General features: G+C 39.7%; 1 protein-coding gene across 1 annotated transcript; it reads right to left on the bottom strand.

Annotated features, from left to right (window-relative positions):
• Positions 1-3,623: 3,623 nt before the first annotated feature.
• On the bottom strand, positions 3,624-19,902 carry NHLRC3 (NHL repeat containing 3). Its single transcript, XM_081314986.1, has 7 exons — positions 19,786-19,902; positions 15,189-15,341; positions 9,886-10,039; positions 7,739-7,939; positions 6,191-6,282; positions 5,632-5,744; positions 3,624-4,186 (listed from the first exon to the last, which is right to left on the bottom strand). The coding sequence occupies exons 1-7, from the start codon at positions 19,888-19,890 to the stop codon at positions 3,958-3,960; spliced, it is 1,047 nt and encodes a 348-aa protein (XP_081171112.1). The 5' UTR covers positions 19,891-19,902; the 3' UTR covers positions 3,624-3,957.
• Between the last annotated feature and the right edge of the window lie 109 nt (positions 19,903-20,011).

The raw sequence follows: 20,011 nt of genomic DNA, 5'->3' as shown, positions 1-20,011 counted from the left end.
AAAAAAAAATGTACAGCCTTCAGGTATTTGACCAATCTGCCTGTATATGTGTGTGCGTGTGTGAGTAAAACAAAGCAGTTTGAGTAGTAAATTGCTGTGGCAGTTACTGTTACTCAGGCAAATTCCGAAAGCCAATATAAATCTTGTCACCTCTGCCTAAAAGCACAGAAATCCACTCCAGACGCTTCTTTGTCTTCACCAAAGCATGTTACCAGCTCATCGTTTCATTTACAGATTACATGCACATTTGGCCAAATTACCTATTTTATAAGTCTGGCTAGGTGAAATACACCTGCTTTTTCAAATGAAAAGAAAAACTGATTTTAATAGATAGTTGGAAACAGCAAGTTGGTGGGTGTAGAATGAATTCAACACCACACGAACATATTCTTCAACTTCCAAATGCCTCCTCGAGGCAGATCTTCACATCAGAAATATATGTCACATCATGCACCTATAGTGTGAAGTGTGATCAGCCCTATTTTTCATACTACTGTACACATCCAAAAGACTTTTCATCCAAATGTACAAAGCCACATACATCGTTCTAATGTATCTTCCCTTGAACTTCCTTTCCCTATACATTTAAAATATTTACTAAGATTTTTTAAAAATAGATTTAAAGACAAATTTTAAAAAGGAAAGAAATGCAAAAGAAAAAAAGGAGGGGGAAAACTAAATTTAAAGAATATATGAATGATTTCTGACCTTTTCAACAGATAATCATAATCTTAATATCCTTCCTCCCTCTTAGATACTATATGTACCTTCAGCTGCTTATTTAATCTATGTCTTAATCTTCACCAATATATTTTCCCTTGAACCTCCATTTTTATCTACGATCAAGCATACACACTCTATGCCTTTTTCTTAAGCATGGTGTGCACAAATCTCCTTCATCAGGAAATTAAAACAAGACAAAGGGAACATTTCCCCTCCATTCCAAGCTTTCCCTCTTCCCCTTCCCTTGGAGAGAATTAACGTATGGTATAAATATGTCCGTTTTCTCCTCTCTTTCCTTCATATATTCACCGGGAAGGACAGCAGGGAAAGTGCCACTACCTCTGGGGCTGCTCATAACTCTCATGTGAAGGGAAGGGTTGCACAGTCGCACTGCAATGCGAAATCTGTTTTACGTGGACAGAGCACACCTATTTCGGTGATGCACAAGGCCACAAAGGTCAGGTCGCCACTTTCACTGGGCCAGTTTTATTTCTTTGCAACCACTACATTCTCTGCATATCTTATCATTGCTAAGGGATGCAAAGGTTGGAATGTTCCAACCCGAATATTTCAGAAGGGATCGGATCTGCAAACAGCCAGTATCTGAGCTGGAACATTCAGGGACAAAAGACTTTGCCTCTCCCACTCCACTGCGTTATGGGGAAAGACCCCCTAATACTAGTACTGTGGAGTAAAGCAATTGCAATAAGTACTCTGTGCACTTAAGTTTGGTTTGTGTGTGTGTGTGTGTGTGTGTGTGTGTGTGTGTGTGTGATAAAATTTGAATTTCAGTATTATGCCACATTTTAAACAAACAACTCTAATGGACTTACGGGCCATTTTCCCCCCAGTATTTTATATAGTGTAGATGTTATCTCAAGTTTTACTGTCATTTTCAGAACTGTATCAATGTTATTAGTCTCAACATTTTCAATGTTATTAAAAATGCAATATTATACTCAGCATATGTAGCCTTTTAGATAAGAGTATTCATACAAAGGGACACTTTTGTCCAGTGACACTAATGTGTATGGCACAGTAGAATATTACTACTTATGCAAGAGCAATGAAAAGCATCTTCCAGGTTTTATTACTAATGCTGTTAGTAATTATTGTTGTATTGTGCTGTATTGTTTATTTTAATATTCATTTTTATAATGCAATATAAAATGTACTATTTTGTTAGTACTTTAGAATCTGTATAAATAAATGTCTTCTTCAACTGTACATTTCCCTCTCTCCCCCCCCAATATAATGAAGCATTTGGCTTAGTCCTAAATCTAAGAAATGCTAACTGCCTATGGTTTAATCTTTCCCTGTGTTGATCATAGGAGCAAGATATTTGCAAACACGATGCCACATGCTGGAACAGAACTCAACAGAATAAGAGGGAAATTGGGGGCTTGCTTCCTTTTACAAAAAAAAGGGTTCGGATAAAAGGTCCCAGCCACTTACGTCTTCTAATGCAAAGCTGCCTGGCTCCTCTGGTAGCAGAGAAGAGGTACCAGCAATAGCCCTTGTCTCTGAACGTGGAATCAGATCCAAAACGGTCATATAAGGGGAGTTGCGTCCTGTACAGCTGCCATTCTATATGCCATGTCTTTGGGCCCTGAACCCATAGCTCTTTTAGCTGTAGTACCTGAAATATCAGAATATATGTGAATATATTGAAAGAGTGTACTATAAAGGGGAATTATTCCAGTGACCAGAGCAACTTTCATTGAAATAATATGGAAGTGTTCCAGAATTAAGGTAACAGATATTTCTCATGCAGAGGTCAATCCCCAGTGAGCAGAAGCTCCATGCTGGACTTTTATTCGCGGGTGGTGTTATAATATAGACATGATTTGCCATTGCCTCCTAGGATTCTTTTACCTTACCATCCTGCGATTTCAGGTTCAAAGCAACGTAGGTCAACGTTGTTAATATCCTAATATCTTGCAGGAATTTTTGGAGCACAGATGCAAAGTTCAGAGGAACGATGTTAGTTAACTGATAAGACTGATTATGTGTTATCGGGTTTTTGATTCCTAGCGACCACATCATAATACAGATGCATCTCAACATTTGAATACCGTTTACAAAGCCTTTGTGGCTGCTCTACGGAATTCCAATCTGTAGCATTTCTCTTGACTGCTTATTCCTTTACTAAAAGGCAGAGGCTATCCACTATTTCGGTATCTTTACTGTCAGGGTCGCGATGGGTCGGACACGACTTCGCAACTAACAACAACAACTATCAATTCTAAGGTGGTGGTTCTACCTGCTGTCCTTAAGTTGGTCTTCTTTACATCACAATTTTTTTATATATATAATGCTGTGTTTTAACGTATTTATAACACGTCAATATCCAAAACAATGCTTTTCTGTGCAGATGATAAATTGCTGTTAGTTTTGCTCTGCTTAAAAAATAACGGATGCGTTCATTATTCAGAAAAAGCTTCTTTAAAAGATAAGAACCGTGACAATAATGAGTAAGGCAACTGAAATATATGAAATTGACTCGGTAGGCTGAACAATCACAACATACCACATATTTTAAAAAATATTCATTTGAGAATACTGTACCAAAATATAAGAGGAAAACGGATCAGCAACCGAAGGAACGCTTTGAATAGGGGCTGGGCTTAGAAAAGCCTTCAGCGGACAGGGACTGCCACTGGTCCAGGCTCCGCTAATGCTGAAGTGCAGTCGTGTTTTTCAAAGACCTTATCTGCTCATGGAGCAAGATGTGCTCCCTGAGATAACTGCAATACCCTTCCTTCCTTTCCTTTGTCCCATCCATCCATCCATCCATCCATCCATCCAATATGCTGTCGTCTCCCATTGGCTGTAAACAAATTTAAGGCTGGGTGATGACACCACTGCAAGCACATAATTCTGATTACATTAAAAGAATGAACAGTAAAACTCTTGGAATTTTATTACCAGAGAAATAATTTATACGAAAAACCAATTAAAACACGGTCTGTAAAACTTGGCTAAAATAACGAAAGGCAAAACGAACCCTGAGAGAAATGCACAGAATGCATCATTAGTTATTTCAAGTATTGCACAATCTCCCTCTAGAGAGAGCAGGCAATCCAGTAGAGCAGAATCCCTCAGCCAGCTACTGTCTGCTCCTGTGGACACCCCCCCCCCAAATCAGCACAGCAATCATCTGTCAGACAGAGAAGAGTGTAAAAGCTGCAGCCCAATCCGTCTGGTTGTGCTTGTATGGCCTGAAAGATACTGTTAGTCCAAAGGTATGTATTTCTGTACTTGTTCAGCTCCAATTTCTGCCACATAAATGGCTCCAGTACTTAAGCTGACATCCAGAAGATGAGGCTTGACTTCCTTAGCAAGCTGGATTGTGTCCACCACAATGCAATCCCCAATTAATCCTACCGGTGGGGCAGCCAAAATAGAAATCTTATTAATATTTAGGTGGGCCACAATTATATACCGCTGATCAGGAGTAAATCTGTAAGTGGAAGGAGAAAAAAAAGGAAACATTGAATCTTAAAAAGATCTTTCTGTTGGGATCTGAGGCAAGGCTGCTGTCTTTATAGACACCAACATTGTCTGAAATGCTGTTCTAAGAGCTTTTTGAAAATCCTAGTAAATCCTACTGTTGGGATTCAGTATTTTGGAGCCAATTTTCAGTAGGAATGTTTGGGACAAATAGAGAAAAGTGACAGGTGCCCTTCAATAACAAACATACTGCAGTTCTTTGGACACAAATTTCAATATTCAGAGGTATTATCTGAATATATGAAGTATGGGTATTTTTGCATTTTTTTTAAAAAAAACCAATAGTACTAAGAAAGTGTAGTCCACAGACTGGTGCTGGTCTACAAACTGTTACTGGCCCATGACAAGATGCAGTCCTTTTATACAGTTCCAAAATAACGTGAGATTATTCCACATGAAAGGGTATGCCAATAAAAGAATGCATAAAATCCCAGTTTAATCCTCTTCACTGCAAGTATACATTTAAATAGAATGGAAATTATTCAAATTGCCTAGGATCCAAAAAAGGCTGTGGGGGTTTCTCCCTTAATGAAACAATTTTCATCTACATCTTACCCTTCCTAGAGCTCAACATTCCCCTTCTGGCAACAATAAAACATGTGGGGAGGAGCGTGTGTGGTCTCTCATTCTAGCTCGTTTCTAACTCCCCTTGCTGAATACTTGGATCCCACCCAAATGCAATTTTAAAATATCGGGCTCTTTAACGGTATCTTCCAGAAAAGTGAAATTGAGCTTTTTAAGGTCCAAGTCACAGAAAAAATGCCAGGGTTACTAGTCACTGGCAGATCACTTTCAAAAAGTATACTGGCTATGGAAAATTTATAATGAAAGTAATCGCATTTCAAAATTAGGGGGATGTGAATTTTTAGTGAACCCTCTAGAGCAGGGGTGTCAAACTCAATTTCATTGAGGGCCGCATCAGCATTGCGGTTGCCCTCAGGGGGCAGGGTGGGTGTGGCCAGGGTGGGCGTGACCTACTGGGTGGGCGTGGCTAGAGTGCGTATGGCCTACTGGGTGGGCGTGGCCAGCTCTACATCGTTCACATCAAGGGTGCCTATGGGGGCCTGGGCAGGAGTGGGACAGATCTGAGAGTCTCTGGCAGAAGGAGGGTCTCTGGGCCAGGGCCAAGGCAGTGGGGGCCGTTCCCTCACTGTTTCCAGGATGGCTTCGCGGGCCACATGAAACCACTTTGTGGGCCGGATCTGGCCCCCGGGCCTTGTGTTTGACATGTCTGCTCTAGCATTCAGGGTGCTACATAACTCTTACTTGGCTCTATCCTAGGAACTGAAAACTTCATCAGAAATCCTATCTAGAAATGGATTCTTGTTCAACTAACTAGTTGAAAAGTTTTCTATCCAATGGACACATTGGCATACATTCACACAGATACTATACCTTACAGAGTAAGGGCCATCTTCTGTGAAACAGTTATCCCAAGATCCTAACCATTCCCCAGTAGTCTTTTCAAAAACTTGGATTCTCCAGTTGGCTCTATCTGCAACCCAGACCTGGTACAAACAAAGACGCTGTTTTAAGCACTGAGAAAGAAATACACACAAACAAAAATCTAACTTAAATGGATGGCTCTCTAAATTAATAATCAACATCTCAATGCTTTATGTCAGGTATGAACCAAATCTTTATATTCAAGCAATATGTATAACTCTTTCATCCATCCAAATGGTTTGAATAGCCACATCAAGACAATTGCTCAACCATTAATTTTAAGGGTATTGGGAGTGAAGGGAAGGCTGGGGATTAAAAAACAACAAGTTGGGAAACTGCACTAGTGAAACCCCACTCCTTTTGTATGTGTGTTATCTTGTGCACATACAAAGTGTTGAGACAATAAAACCTAAATGGTTGTTAGCTCAGCCAATAGTATCCTCATCAATGTGGTCAGTAGTACTCTAATGTTTTATGCCATTATGTCAAAATTATCACTGCTCCTTACCCGCCCAACCGAATCCACAGTTACACTGTGTGGAATTCTGAACTGTGTAGGAGCAGTACCGTTTTCTCCACGTAGCCATAGAATCCTTAAGTCTGTGAGTAAAAAGATGTTGATCAAACATTATTTCCTGCAATGAGCTTACAATAAAATATCAGAATTAAAACGAAAGCAGGAGTAGAGAACTCACAGTCCAGGAGTATATATGGACCTTTTGAAGTACTAATTCATACACCTCGTCATATTAAAAAGATGTAAAGATGAGTGCAATCAGACACTTTGAGACTTTTAACTCAGTTTTCACTTTAAAAACTACCAAACTGCTTTTGAAAAAGAAAACAAAAAGATCAAACATTTTTGCCCACATCTGCAACCAAAAAGATTGCCTCGCAATATAAAGGGAGTTTAACATACTGTATGGCACAGCCCTGCTATTCTATCACAACAGGTCTGCCTGAGGAAAACTGAAGAAGGCCTAACATTAGGAAAAACAAAGCAGGCATATCTGTGTCATAGAAATTCAGAAAATACCATGCTGTATTTCACCGCTATGCATTAAATGATATAATCTAGCTTTCCATTGCAGAATACATTAGGATTTCAGTTTCTGACTATTAATATAATATCTGTTTTCATTCTGCAAAATCATGCTGTTTTAAGATATGTTTAAGATCTTAAAGTATCATCAGAATATTATTGAAAAAGTATTAAGGGACGCGGTGGCTCAGTGGGTTAGGACGTTGAGCTTGTCGATCAGAAGGTCGGCAGTTTGGCCGGTCGAATCCCGAGTGCCGCGTAGCAGAGTGAGCGCCTGTTACTCGTCCCAGCTTCTGCCAACCTAGCAGTTCGAAAGGACGTAAAAATGCAAGTAGAAAAATAGGGACCACTACGGTGGGAAGGTAACAGCGTTCTGTGCGCCTTTGGCGTCTAGTCATGCCGGCCACATGACCACGTATTAGTATTAGAATCTTATAAAAAGTTAAGGTACCAGTAAATTTCCAGCTTTAATTGTACGCATATTGGTGGCTTATGTCTGCAGATCATAATCTATGAGTCACCAAGAATTGATGCACATGGGAGAAGACACCATTTTCTCATTTAGAATCTCATAATCTCTGTAAATGTCTTACAGCAAGTGGCTGCACCTCCCAAACCTTGGCTAATCTCAAAAAAAAAAGCTAAACAGGCTTGAACCTGGTTAATGCTTGAACGAGAGGCTACCTGGAAGCCCCATCATTGTAGGCCGGACTGTAAAGTTTAAAAATAATATTCCCAAGACAATGTCGGCATATTGTTGCCCAGAAAACCACCGACGTTCATGTGGTCAACAGCTAACGCTGACTGCATCAAACACAAACCACTTAACCACTCCTAATGTGTTCTGTTATCACAGAAAAAGCCGCTAATGCAGCTTCCCAGTCTTGCGTCCTCCAGATATGAGTTTCATATTCTGTAAGTCGTAGTCCAATCGACATATGAAGTTAGGAAACGGTACATCAGCTCATTAGAAATAAAAGCTGGCATCAACATTTTAGACCTACATTTGCTTACCTTCTGTCAATTTGAGCAAGCGGTTATTTAGTCCTCCATCACCATCCACGATGTAAATTTTTCCTGTTGATTCCACAAAAACCTCTGCTGGCTGGTCAAACTGTAGCGGGTTTGTATCAGAACCTGCTGTACCTGGGGTGCCTATAACTCGAAGGAGTTCACCTAAAGGGCTGTACTGTTTCACTGTATGTCCATATTTTCCTGCATCGGGAAGAAGTTGACACTTTCCAACAAAGTCACAAGTATCAGTCTGACAAATAAAATAATTAATTCCCTACCAGGGGCAAACTGGTAGAACTTCTTGATTCTAAGTACAGGTAGTCCTTGACTTATAACCATTCCTTTAGTGACTGTTCAAAGTTACGATGTCACTGAAAACAGTGACTTGTTGTGACCATTTTTCACACGCTTACAACCATAGCAGCATCCCCACGGTCATGTCATCAAAATTCAGACACTTGGCGAAACCAGCTCATATTTATGACGGTTGCAGTGTCCCGGGGGGTCACGTGATCCCCTTTGGCGACCTTCTGACAAGCAAAATCAATCGGGATGCCAGATTCACTTAACAACAGTGTTACTAGCTTCACAACTGCAGGGATTCACATAAGAATTGTGACAAGGAAGGGTGCAAACTGGGGCAAGACTCACTTAATAAAACTGTCTTGTTTGGCAACAGAAAAAATTGGGCTCAATTGCGGTCGTAAGTTGAAGGCTACCTGTATAGAACCTTGCATCATGGACTCTCACTAACCCTTCATTGGCCTCTCCTTTTCTTCTTCATTCTCCCAAAACTTTGAATAAATAACAAGATCTGCAGAGGTGTGAGAAGAATGTGGCCAAATCTCCATTCAAGAATAGGGTGCAAGCTGCAGATATCCCAAACAACCGAATTTTAATCAAACAATGCTACCATATTTCAAAGCAGATATTTTTTTTTGGGGGGGGGGGTCAGGCATAAAAAATGAATCCGGTTGCAATCATGTCAGTTGTAGTGTCCTGCCGGTGAAGACACCGAAAGTGGTCTGCCACAGTGCCACGTGTCTTTTGTTCTTACACTGCCCAAAGCCTTCAATGCTACTTATCGATTCACAATCCTCTTTCTTCCAGTTCTGATGGAGAGAAATGCTTTACTCAAATGGGAATGCAGCCAGCAGCCATTTGCACCCCATGCTTTGTATGAGCTGTATTTGTAGCCAAATTGTACACTCATTTGGGCATTACTTGCAGAACCTTTCACAAAAATGTGTGAGAGATTCTGGGGCTTGCAGGGATGTGCCATCACCTCTTCTCATTCACAGAATTTCAAAAAGCATACCGGGTGCTGATGCCAACTCCCATTAGTATCCCTACCATATTTTTCTATCACTGAAAACCCATTATGGAGATGAAACAGATACATCAATCAATTTTGATTACTGTGACTAGAAACCTTCTTTGTGGAAGCATGCTTGGCTTGCTACCACTCAGATGAAAAGAACATTATCCCCTTTTATCTGAGAAAGGAGGGATAGTGGCTTAAGAACATGGAAGAAAATCTTTTAAGAAAGAAACTAAGGGGGTTAGGTCAGCCTGGATCAGAAGTAAGCTACCAAACCAACTGTTGAGTTTTGAAGACATTCACTCTAGATTGATTATTGGTTGTACTCAGTGGTGGGATTCAGCCGGTTCGTACCAGTTCGACAGAACCGGTAGCTATTTTTTTGTTGCCCAGGCCCAGAATGGACTTCCGGAAGCGGCATCCACACAGAGAACCGATGGTCGTCACATATTTGAACGCCACCACTGGTTGTACTTCTATATGCTGATTTTAATGGTGACGGAGAGGTTCTCATTACTCATGCTTTTTAAATTAAATATTGGTATGATGTCTTAAAATGACTCTGTTTTTCAGATTTTGTTGCCATTGTTCACACTCACTTGGACTTATGGGATTTGAAAACTGAAATATATCTGATGAGTACCAGACTGATATATGTTTATTGTAAATATATATATGATCTATATGTTTAATCGTGGATTCCAATTTTTTTGAGGGAAGGGCACCATCTCAACTTAAAATTCAGTCCAAAGTAGACTTCAGTTGCAAAACACAAGACACACAACAGCATTCTTTTTCCATGTTAAACAACAATTTTTCTACGCACCATTTCCTATATCTGTGATCCACACAGAGCTTCCATTGGATGTGCTCAGGGCAAAGATTCCGTGGGGCATCTCAATGGTGGTTGTTTTCCATGTTTGTACAAGATAACCTTCCTCAGAGTATACTGAGACCTTTGGCACATCATCATTACCTCTCTTAACAAAAAAGAGAATCAGAGAGTTATGGCAGACAGAAAAAACCTAACCATTTTTTCATTACAGCTCTAGAGCCTTGGTGGAGCAGTGGGCTAATGCCTCCTTAAGTAACACCAGCTGCCTGCAATTAGTGCAGGTTCGCATCCCACCAGGCTCAAGGTTGACTCAGCCTTCCATCCTTCTAAGGTAGGTAAAATGAGGACCCAGATTGTTGGGGGCAATTAAGCTGACTTTGTAATAATGCCGCTTGGGGTGTGTGTGTGTGAAAGCCCTAATAAGCAGGCATATACATAGAATGAAGGCTACTGCTAAGCTTGTAAGCCGCCCTGAGTCTTCGGAGAAGGGCGGGATATAAATGGAATTAAAATTAAAAATTAAATTAAATTAAATTAAATTTATACAGTAAATAGCCTTAAACATGATCATACCGTAACTCCAAAGATCTTGACCAAGTATAGTTACCTCCAAAAAACAACCAAAGAAAGGAAATATATTTAATAAATACTAGTTAATTCGTGTCTCTCGGGTTTCAGAGTGCGCCAGTGCAGCTATGTAAAAGGTAAGTAACTGGTGGCTCGAAGGAGACCACAGAAGCCAATGTTGCCGGATAAGCCGATATAGCAATACAATAGATGACACCCATCATTTTGTGTGCTGATCGAGAAAATTATTACAGCTGTTTTGGGAAGATTAATCCACCTTTCCCTAATCCAAGCATCCTTCAATTATGCAGACATTAACTTTCAGAATTTTCAACAATTGCCATGTTGGCTGGGAAATTCTGCATTTGGAATGCCAAATGTAAGAAAGGCACCCAAGTATTTAGCACAAGACGTTGTCAAAAGACACAGAAAAGTACTTTCAGAAAGCTTTACAGCAGCTCAAGAGGACAATGGCCTTTCCCTCCTACTTGTTCTCAGCATTTGAACATTTGAGATTCAGGCACCTAACAGGAAGGTTCCAGTAAATCCAAATGTAATCTATTTCTTTCGCTATTCAATGAGAAGCCTTTTCTGAAGGACAAAAAGGCTATAACTAACCACAAGTCCAAAAAAACCTAATCAAATATCCCGAAAGAGCTATTAAAAACAAGAGAAATACTATATATACAACATTTAACAACAGAGGGTACCAAATTAACTTTTGCAGAACTAAAACAGGGTAAAATAAAAGCACAGTAAAAAAAAGTTAAAGTATCATGATATATTTTTAAAAGATCCACTTATTTTTAAGTCCTGTACTTGGCTTAAAATACCTCAAACTTGGCACCATGCAAACATGCCCTTCCATCCATGGATATTTCATAAACAGAGAGCAGAGATCAGACTATTTCCAACCAGTACTGCTTTATTTATTCATTCCTCAGTCTGTCACATTCCTGCCACATAAATGCACTTTTTTTAATGTTTTGGAGTCACTGCTGACTGCTGGTGATTGACTGGACTAAAACCTATAGTTTCCTTGGCAAGATTTTGGAAGTGATTGGTCACTGCCTACTTCTTAGGAATAAAAGAGGGACTGGTCCAAGGTCATCTGGCTGGCTCTGTGCCCAAGGCAGGACTAGATTCATGGTCTCCTGTCCAAGGTCTTAACCACTACACCAACTTGGCTCTCTTTTTAAAATATCCACATAAAAATGAAACACATTTCAACCTGTGTTGTTTTTTTTAAAATCACAAAGTACGCTAATGCAGAGGTCTCCAACCTTTTGGGCACCAGGGAGCAGTTCCGTGGAGGAAGGTTTTTCCACAGACCGGAGATTGTGTGGTTGTGTGTGCTGCCTGAGGCTTTGCTTGCTTGTACGGCCCGGTTGTTGGCAAGCTGCAGCCCGGTACCGGTCTACGCACCTGGGGTTGGGGAACCCTGTGCTAATGTATTTTAGCTTAATAAATGGATAGGTACTTCTCCCAAACTGAGAATTTTGTTATACAATGCCGAGATACGAGCAAAATGAAAGGCAATTTCATTCCAACTTACACATCAGCCTGGTTGGTGCTGCTGATCATATTGCTTTAGATTCTGAATGCAGAAAGCCTAAACTTCCCGTGAGCATTCCCGACAGAGGGTGATGACAAAAAAAACCCCTGGCTCTCCTAGCCACCTGCCATACTCCTAAGAATGGTTCAATGGGTAGATGTGGGGGGCTTCCAAGTACAAAGCCCCCAAGCCAGGAAGTACTTTAAAGATTGCAGCCAGTTAATTTTTAACTGCCCCAAGAAATTCACCAGGAATCCCACAATACTGGCTTAGTACATATATATATAACGCTGGATTTTGTTGGAACTGTTGTACTAAACTGCAAATTCCTTGACTATTTTCAAAAAGGCAGCTCTACATATGTCTCTAGCTGACAGTCACAAAGTATTTCCTGAAGCAAAGCTCTTTGCAGCAAGGCAGCCACCGCTGCTTCTGCCACGATAGTACAATCTGTTAAAGCTACAGCTGGGAAACAGATCACGTTTTCCAGCAATTCATCAGGGACACAGAAGTCGAGTTGTCTGGCCTTCAATTTTCTTTATATCAATCTGTCTTACCCTGGCAGTCTTTCAGTAGTTTGAAAATTCAGGCCGATTTTAATTTTTTTACAATCATTTTATTAAAGGTTGTAATTACAACCGTGGGAATTCAGATTAATTACAACGCTTAAAATTTCAGAAATTACACATTTCTGGTTTTAAAAGAGCTTTAGGCTTCTGATCTTTAAATGCTGCAAATATACAACACCCCTGTCAAAGTTTGTTTTTAGCCATTGCAGGTTGAAAAGTATGAGCAGGTTGAAAATTATGATTCAAAAATACATGTAGACCTGCAATGTACTTATTGTTGTATTTACATGAGAAAACTAGACATTAGGACGGACTACTTGAGGCTGTCCCTATAAAGAGACTGAGCAAACAGTACAGAAGAAGCTGGTTCACTATTTTAGCATTAGATTTTTAAGCTACTAACAAAGTATACAATAAACTTTAAAATAGGATGTACACTTATGCAAGGTTTATAAAGTCACTATATACCTTAAAGAAACAATCAGATTCCTCTTGGGCAACATATTGAAAAAGCCAAATATGGCATGCCATGCTTTACCAGTCTTAAGTCAGAATTTCTGCATTTTTTATGCTGGCTGAATGACCAGCCTTCCTGATTTATTTTCATTTTTTCCCCTCAAACTACAAGCTTGTACTAATCCAACTGCGGCTTGTAGCACAGCATATATAACAAGGGAAGGGTAACTCACCCATTCCTCTGTGTCCCTAATTCAATTTATATTCATGTAGGATTAGCTCCAATTTATTCCTTCTACCCTGCACCATTTCTTAGAAGTCCAAAGTCTACATGCTAGCATATGCTTCAGATGACAGACTTGTTCTGTACCAGCCTGCTACCGGCCCTGCAGAAAAGGCAGGGACAACCCCTTTTACAAGAAGGCAAGAGGCTGGAACTAAGCCTGCCAAATATATGGACACAAAAGCAAACAGAACAAGACACGAACCATGAAACAGGAGCTATTCAAGCGGTTGCCTTCAGCAAACCAGCCCTCCCACGCATTCCCCTTTTATACAGTTCAGGGCGTGGCTTCTCTCTGCCTCCTTCCAAGGTGCCCCATTGCCTTCCTCTGTTTACTCCTGATTGACTGCCTCCTGCGTCGGGCGTCCTTGAACAGGGCCAGCTGTGGGTCATATTCATCCACGCTGTCAGGCTCACACAGCTGGGTCTGCGTCGTAACCAGGTGGGAGGGGCCTGGCTGAGGGCTCTCATCAGCAAGCTCTCCAACCCCCTCAGCAACCTCTCCAACACCCCCCTCCTCCTCCTCCTCTGAATTGTCCGACCCAAATGCCGAACCCACAGGCTGACCCTGAATCACAACAAGACTGGACCATCATTGAATAAACTAAAAAAAAAAGTCATGATTTCAGATCATGATCAACGTGTCTTATGGTCTGGATTCAAGTAGTATTTTAAGCCAAGTCACAATAATGTTATGCAAACCAGGCCAGAGACTTCAAAGAAAAAGTGTGAGAACACTCCGCACATTTGAGCAAAGTACTATCAGATGCTGAAACAGGAGAATCTGGGTGCAGTCCGAAAAAAAGCTGGCAAAACAAAAACACAGTCACATCTTTGGAGTTATAAAATCTAACATTGAAAGGATATCCATTTTTTCAGTGAAAACCATAGTTTTATAAGACAATAGACAATAAAGTGAAGTTATTGAAAAAGGTTGGATATTAATAAGGCTGGGAATAATTTTTGATATTGCATTAAGGAACCCCAGACGCCAGAATCCAAATAAAGGGCTTTACAAAGAATTGGAAGAATAAATATTTTAGATAATCTCAGATGCGGTAAAATTCTGCGCTGTAAAATTGTGCTATTGAACTGCTAATTTCAAGTACATTTTTGTGTGTGCGATTTTTTTTTAATCCCATTTATATCCCGCCCTTCTCTGAAGACTCAGGGCGGCTTACACTCTAAGAAGCACAAATCAATGTGCTTAGCAATAGCCTTCATTCATTCTATGTATATGCCTGCTTATTAGGGCTTTTGCCCCCCCAGCGGCATTTTTACAAAGTCACCTTATTGCCCCCCAACAATCTGGGTCCTCATTTTACCTACCTCGGAAGGATGGAAGGCTGAGTCAACCTTGAGCCTGGTGGGACTCGAACCTGCACTAATTGCAGGCAGCTGGTGTTACTTAAGGAGGCATTAGCCCACTGCTCCACCAAGGCTCTTTGGAAGAACTATAAGAAAAAGGCATGCAATTTTTTTTTTTAATGTAATTTTTTTAAAACTGTATGATACTGCCCAGGGTCATTTTGGAACTGAGCAGATTGGAAATATAATAAAAGAAATAATTAATCAACCCAATTAGAACATCATTACTAAGCCAAATCAAGATAAAGTTACAATGCGTAAGCTTTGAAGATGGTAAACCAAACCAAAAAGTGTGAATGAAAAAAAAGCAATTTATGATCAAGCGATAAATCTGCACTTAATTAGCTTTTTTCTGAAATAAAAAGTGAAATAAATTGAAGGAGCAGCAGAACCATTACAGGATTACAACACTTTATTACTCATCTTCTTAGTATAATAACCACAACTTGAGTAACTGTTGTTACTTCTCAAACAGTTTGATCCTGTTCTTTCTTACCTGTCCCACATAGACTAATCCCTGAAGATGATCAACAGCAACACAATATGTTTGTCCAATAAATTCTTCTGGAAACTTTGGCCACTCTAGGTCAAGCTTGTAGAGTGGTTTCTGTATCCGCCACAACGAATAAGTAGTCCATTGATTTAACACCTTCCAAATCAAACACAAAAACAATAGTTAAATGGTGGTCAGATTTACTGTGAAGCATCGTTCCAGTCACTAGTAAATGGACCTGTCCAGAAAGTGATAACTCCACCTCTTTGTGAGATTTATATGCTGCATTATCTTCTCTTTTTCCCAACAACAATAGTGTGAGGTAGATTAGGCTGAGAGAGAATTAAAGGACAAATGTTTAGGTCCAGCTTGAGGGAACCCCCTCCTCCTTCAATCATATGTATTAATTTAGCTGACGAAAAAAACACCCTTGAAACAACTTTATTAATTTGCAAACAAAAAAAACCCTTCAAACAAAGCATTTTCAATCAGCTTTACCCAGACAAAGATCAGGATTAAGTAAGTATTGTTTCCTTCTAAGTTTTGAGTTCAATTCCTCCTCTCCATATAGACACATGCATACAGGTAGTCCTCAATTTATGACCACAAATGAACCCAAAATTTCTGTTGCTAAGACAGTTATGTGAATTTTTGCCCTATTTTATAGCCTTTCTTGCCACAGTTATTAATTGAATCACTGATAAGTTAGTAACATGGTTGTTAAATGAATCCTCATTGACTTTGCTTGTTAGAAGGCCGCAAAAAGTGATCACATGACCCAGGTACACTGCAACTGTCATAAATACATGCCAGTTGTCAAGCATCCAAATGCTGATCATGTGATCATGAGGATGCCACAATGGTCATAACTCACATTTTTAGTGCCATTGTAACTTCGATCACTAAACAAATGGTTGTAAGTTGAGAACTACTTGTATACCTGGCGATAATATGGAACTGATTTTCCATTCTTATTCTTTGAAATTTTCTCAACTTCCTAGTCTAGTTTACAAGGTGGGGGTGGGGGGGGGAGTATCTCCTGCACAAGCTAACTTGTTCTGCTTTGCAGAAATCAGCCAATGACAACAACGCAGACAAAAATTGGAATGTGTCACTATCCATACGCTCATAAACCATCAGTATTTATACTGTGAAATCCAATGGCTTGGCTTCTCTAGTTGGCTAGAAAAGATCAACATCACTCTGTTAAGGTAATTCCTGTTGGACAGCAGCACATGAATAGGGATTAATCGGAAAGCATGCTTTATATACTAACTATAGTTTTCAAAAGATGCATTTGAACTGCATTTCCCATAATTTCCATATTATGGAAATCTGGTTGAGACTTCTTGGGAGTTTCAGTCTCAGTAAAATTAAATTATATGCAACAGAGGAAGGCTAGTATAAATAGAAATTCTTGAAGGAAAGAAAACAATGCAGGCTTTTGAAGATCTAACCAGCTTATTTATGCATAAATAATTCAGAATTAAAAAGGAAAGTGAGTGTGTTCAAAAGGTTCCCTTCAAATTGGGAAACTGAATGTTAAAAATAGCAGATACGATTTGCTAAACAAGCGTGAATCTTGCACATTAGCACAAAACCTTCCAACATCGGAGGTGATTCAGGGAGGTGCTCTGAATTATCAGTTACGACTGATCGTGAACTTTTTATTTATAAAAAGAACTACTGCAAGTTAACACTTTGGCCAAGCTGTTTCTCAATATGCAGGGCACTCAAATAGCACTTATCGTCAATACTTCAAAGCAAATATGCATAGCCGCCGGACACAGGTGCTATATTAGTTGAATTCACAACATAAAACTTTTAAATATATTATACTGTTGGATTTTGCATGGATGTGCTTTGTAATCAGTTTGATGTAATGAGTAAGGCATCAGGCTAAAAACCAGGAGGCCATTCTCGTCCTACTTAGGCACAAAACCAGCTGAGTCATGACCTTGAGCCAGTCACTCTCCCTCAGGCCTATGTAGGAGGCAGTGGCAAACCACTTCCCCAAAACCTCGTCAAGAAAATGGCCGAGACTTGTCTAGGCAGTTTCCAAGAATCAGACATGATTGAATGGAAGAAAAAAAAATGTAATCACATGTAGAATATTGTACAGTACAGTATACAGCTTTGGTTACTGCATTGACACCCCCCCCCAAAGAAATAAATTTAAGAACCATAAAAACAGCACAAAGCATCAACCAAAATTATCAAAAGACTACAGCATCCTTCCTTTGAATGCCCTACCTTTATATGCAATGTTATATGTTATATGTTCAGCAATAATCATCTTGGCTGATTAATTCAGAGAGTTATAATCTACACATTCTCGGCAGAGTTGGAGCAATTCTCTTTGAGGGACTTCTGACTAGGGCAGGCGTCGGCAACCTCGGCTCTTTTATGACTCGTGGACTTCAACTCCCAGAATTCCTGAGCCAGCTATGCTGGCTCAGGAATTCTGGGAGTTGAAGTCCACGAGTCATAAAAGAGCCGAGGTTGCCGACCCCTGGACTAGGGCATATCTGGTTCTAGAAAAGCACTACATGAAAAAATGTCAAGAGGTACAGAAAAGTGTGCCATGTGGACAAATCTAGAGGCGATAAAACTGGGCAGTGATTCAAGAACAGGTAAAATGAAATATAATTTTATACAGAACCTATTTGAATAACGGAATGTGCTACAAGATGTAGTGATGGTTGTCAACTTGGACAACCGTAAAAGGAGAGCAATCAATTTTATAAACAAGGATCAGCCAAACAATAGCTACAGGTTATGAGAGAAATACACTGTCTTCCAGAATCACAGACCATTTCATTTTGAATATCACGAATTGCAAATCATTTCATTTTGAATATAAGGATATGTGGCTGCTGCAGTCAGGCCCTTTTTTAGGGCTTCTTACCCATATCTGCTCAATAACTGTGGAATGGAATTTTGGATTATTCAGGCTTTTGGTATTATCCAGCTGGGCCCTCCGTAAGTTCTTATGACTGTACTAAATTATCCTTATTTGGGTTAAAATAGGCTGGACCAGCACTTGATGAAAGATGAAGTCTTAAATAATATCCTTAAACTATTCCATTTCAGAAATACAGTTCCATTTAAAAGACAATGGAAGACATCTTCCAGGTTAAGCAAACTATATCCCATTGGTATCTGAGGGAGATGGGCAGTTTAGAAATAGGAAATATAAATAAAAATAAAAATTCCTTGGATTAGATTTCAGTGTATGGCTCTCACTGTATTCATTCCTAAATGTCACACACTGACTCAGATTTTCCATAACTTCAACTTGAATGGAAAAGGGAAGCTGATGCCACTACATTGTACTTCCTCAGACTCTAAAGCTTAGTGTAACAAAAGGAGTGATACCGTAGATACGATAAAATGGAATGCTATAACTATGGGAGAAAAGTAAACAAAAACCATTTATGGATAAGCATAGCAGCTGGGAGAGATATCCCACAAGGACACTACTCTCTAAATGGCATCAAGAACCTCAGAAGAGCCTTATAAAGCTAACCAAAATGAGGAAATGATCAATTTTTTTCCTCCTCATACTGAGCCTCTGCAAGTGTCTTAAACTGTTCAGAGAATTGCCAGCCTCAAACAATATTTTTATTTTTATAATTTGAGCAGGGAGGTATGTGGAGAGGACACAGGTTTTCCTCTTCTCCTGAAATATAAAGAAGGAAGTTATTAACTTTTTATTCTGAACATTCTGAATATAAAGAAGAAAGTTATTAATTTTGCATTACTTGCCCTAGCTAACCTCCAACTATTTCTTTTCTCCCAGCATTAAGAATATTTATTTAAGCTCCCAAGAGCCCTAGGCAGTCAATTCCCACTCTTCTCTCTGTCTCATTTCCTTTTTTGGTGTTATTTTCAGCTGACACTCCATGACACTTTTCAATTAACTCATCTATTGAATTTTTTAAATATTTTTTTTCATTTCAGCTATCACCCGCATTTCATAAACTCATAGGTTGGCTGATATTTTTTCTTTTGAATATCAAAATTAATATGTAAAGTAGGTCCAAAGAAAATACTGCTTTGTTTGTCCTTGCTCCATTTTCCATTGACACAATGAACTAAATAATATAATTATTTGAGTGTGTGTTTTAGATGTGTTATTTTACGCCACAATATTAATCCACTGATCATGCTGCCTGAGGGTGAGGGCAACTGTAATTCAACACATCTTCAAAAAGGGTAATGGCATATTTGGTTTTTGGGGGGTTGACTGGACTCAATATCCAAAATTATTTTACCAGAGCTTTCACCTTGTTCAATGATTCTTAATCAATTGATAATTTAAGAATGTCAAGAGATAAGACAATCATTTTTTTAATATGTAATTATTTGCTCAAAACCTACTTAGGGCAATCGCAGACCCACTGTTAGAACTATCAGGTCTGCGATGCAAAAATCTGGCAGCCTTATTTACAACTGAATCTACCTCTGAGCGAATTAAAACGTAAATACGGTCTAAAAGTGGCATAATCGCTGCATTTCTACAAGCGACAAAGCCTTTTGAACACTGCCATAGAGAGGCATACATAACTGGCTGTTATTATCAGGCTTGCCAACCCACCTCCAACTCAGACCCGACTCTATACAGGACTATCAACAACAGGAACAAACCAGCCCCTCCGAGTCCTGCAAACAGCCGCAGCCGAAAATGATCGTGAGCCCCCATTGCAGCACTGCAGCGGCCGTCTATGAAAACAGGCACACTGACTTGCGCATGCTCAGTCCGCAGGGACCACGGGATCGCGAAAAGCTTCTTGGGAGATTGAGTGCTCGTCTTCGTTCTGAAT

Source organism: Vipera berus (assembly GCF_964194415.1).
Source record: "Vipera berus genome assembly, chromosome: 1".
NCBI classification, from domain to species: domain Eukaryota; kingdom Metazoa; phylum Chordata; class Lepidosauria; order Squamata; family Viperidae; genus Vipera; species Vipera berus.
This window is presented reverse-complemented; position numbering and strand designations above follow the sequence as displayed.

Coding starts and splice junctions, on each gene's coding strand:
- NHLRC3 (XM_081314986.1), bottom strand. CDS start 19,890: ATGGGGGCTCACGATCATTTTCGGCTGCGGCTGTTTGCAGGACTCGGA. Junction 7,940..9,885: donor GATCACAGATATAGGAAATG/GTGCGTAGAAAA, acceptor TTCCCGATGCAG/GAAAATATGGACATACAGTG. Junction 4,187..5,631: donor GATGGCCCTTACTCTGTAAG/GTATAGTATCTG, acceptor TTCCACTTACAG/ATTTACTCCTGATCAGCGGT.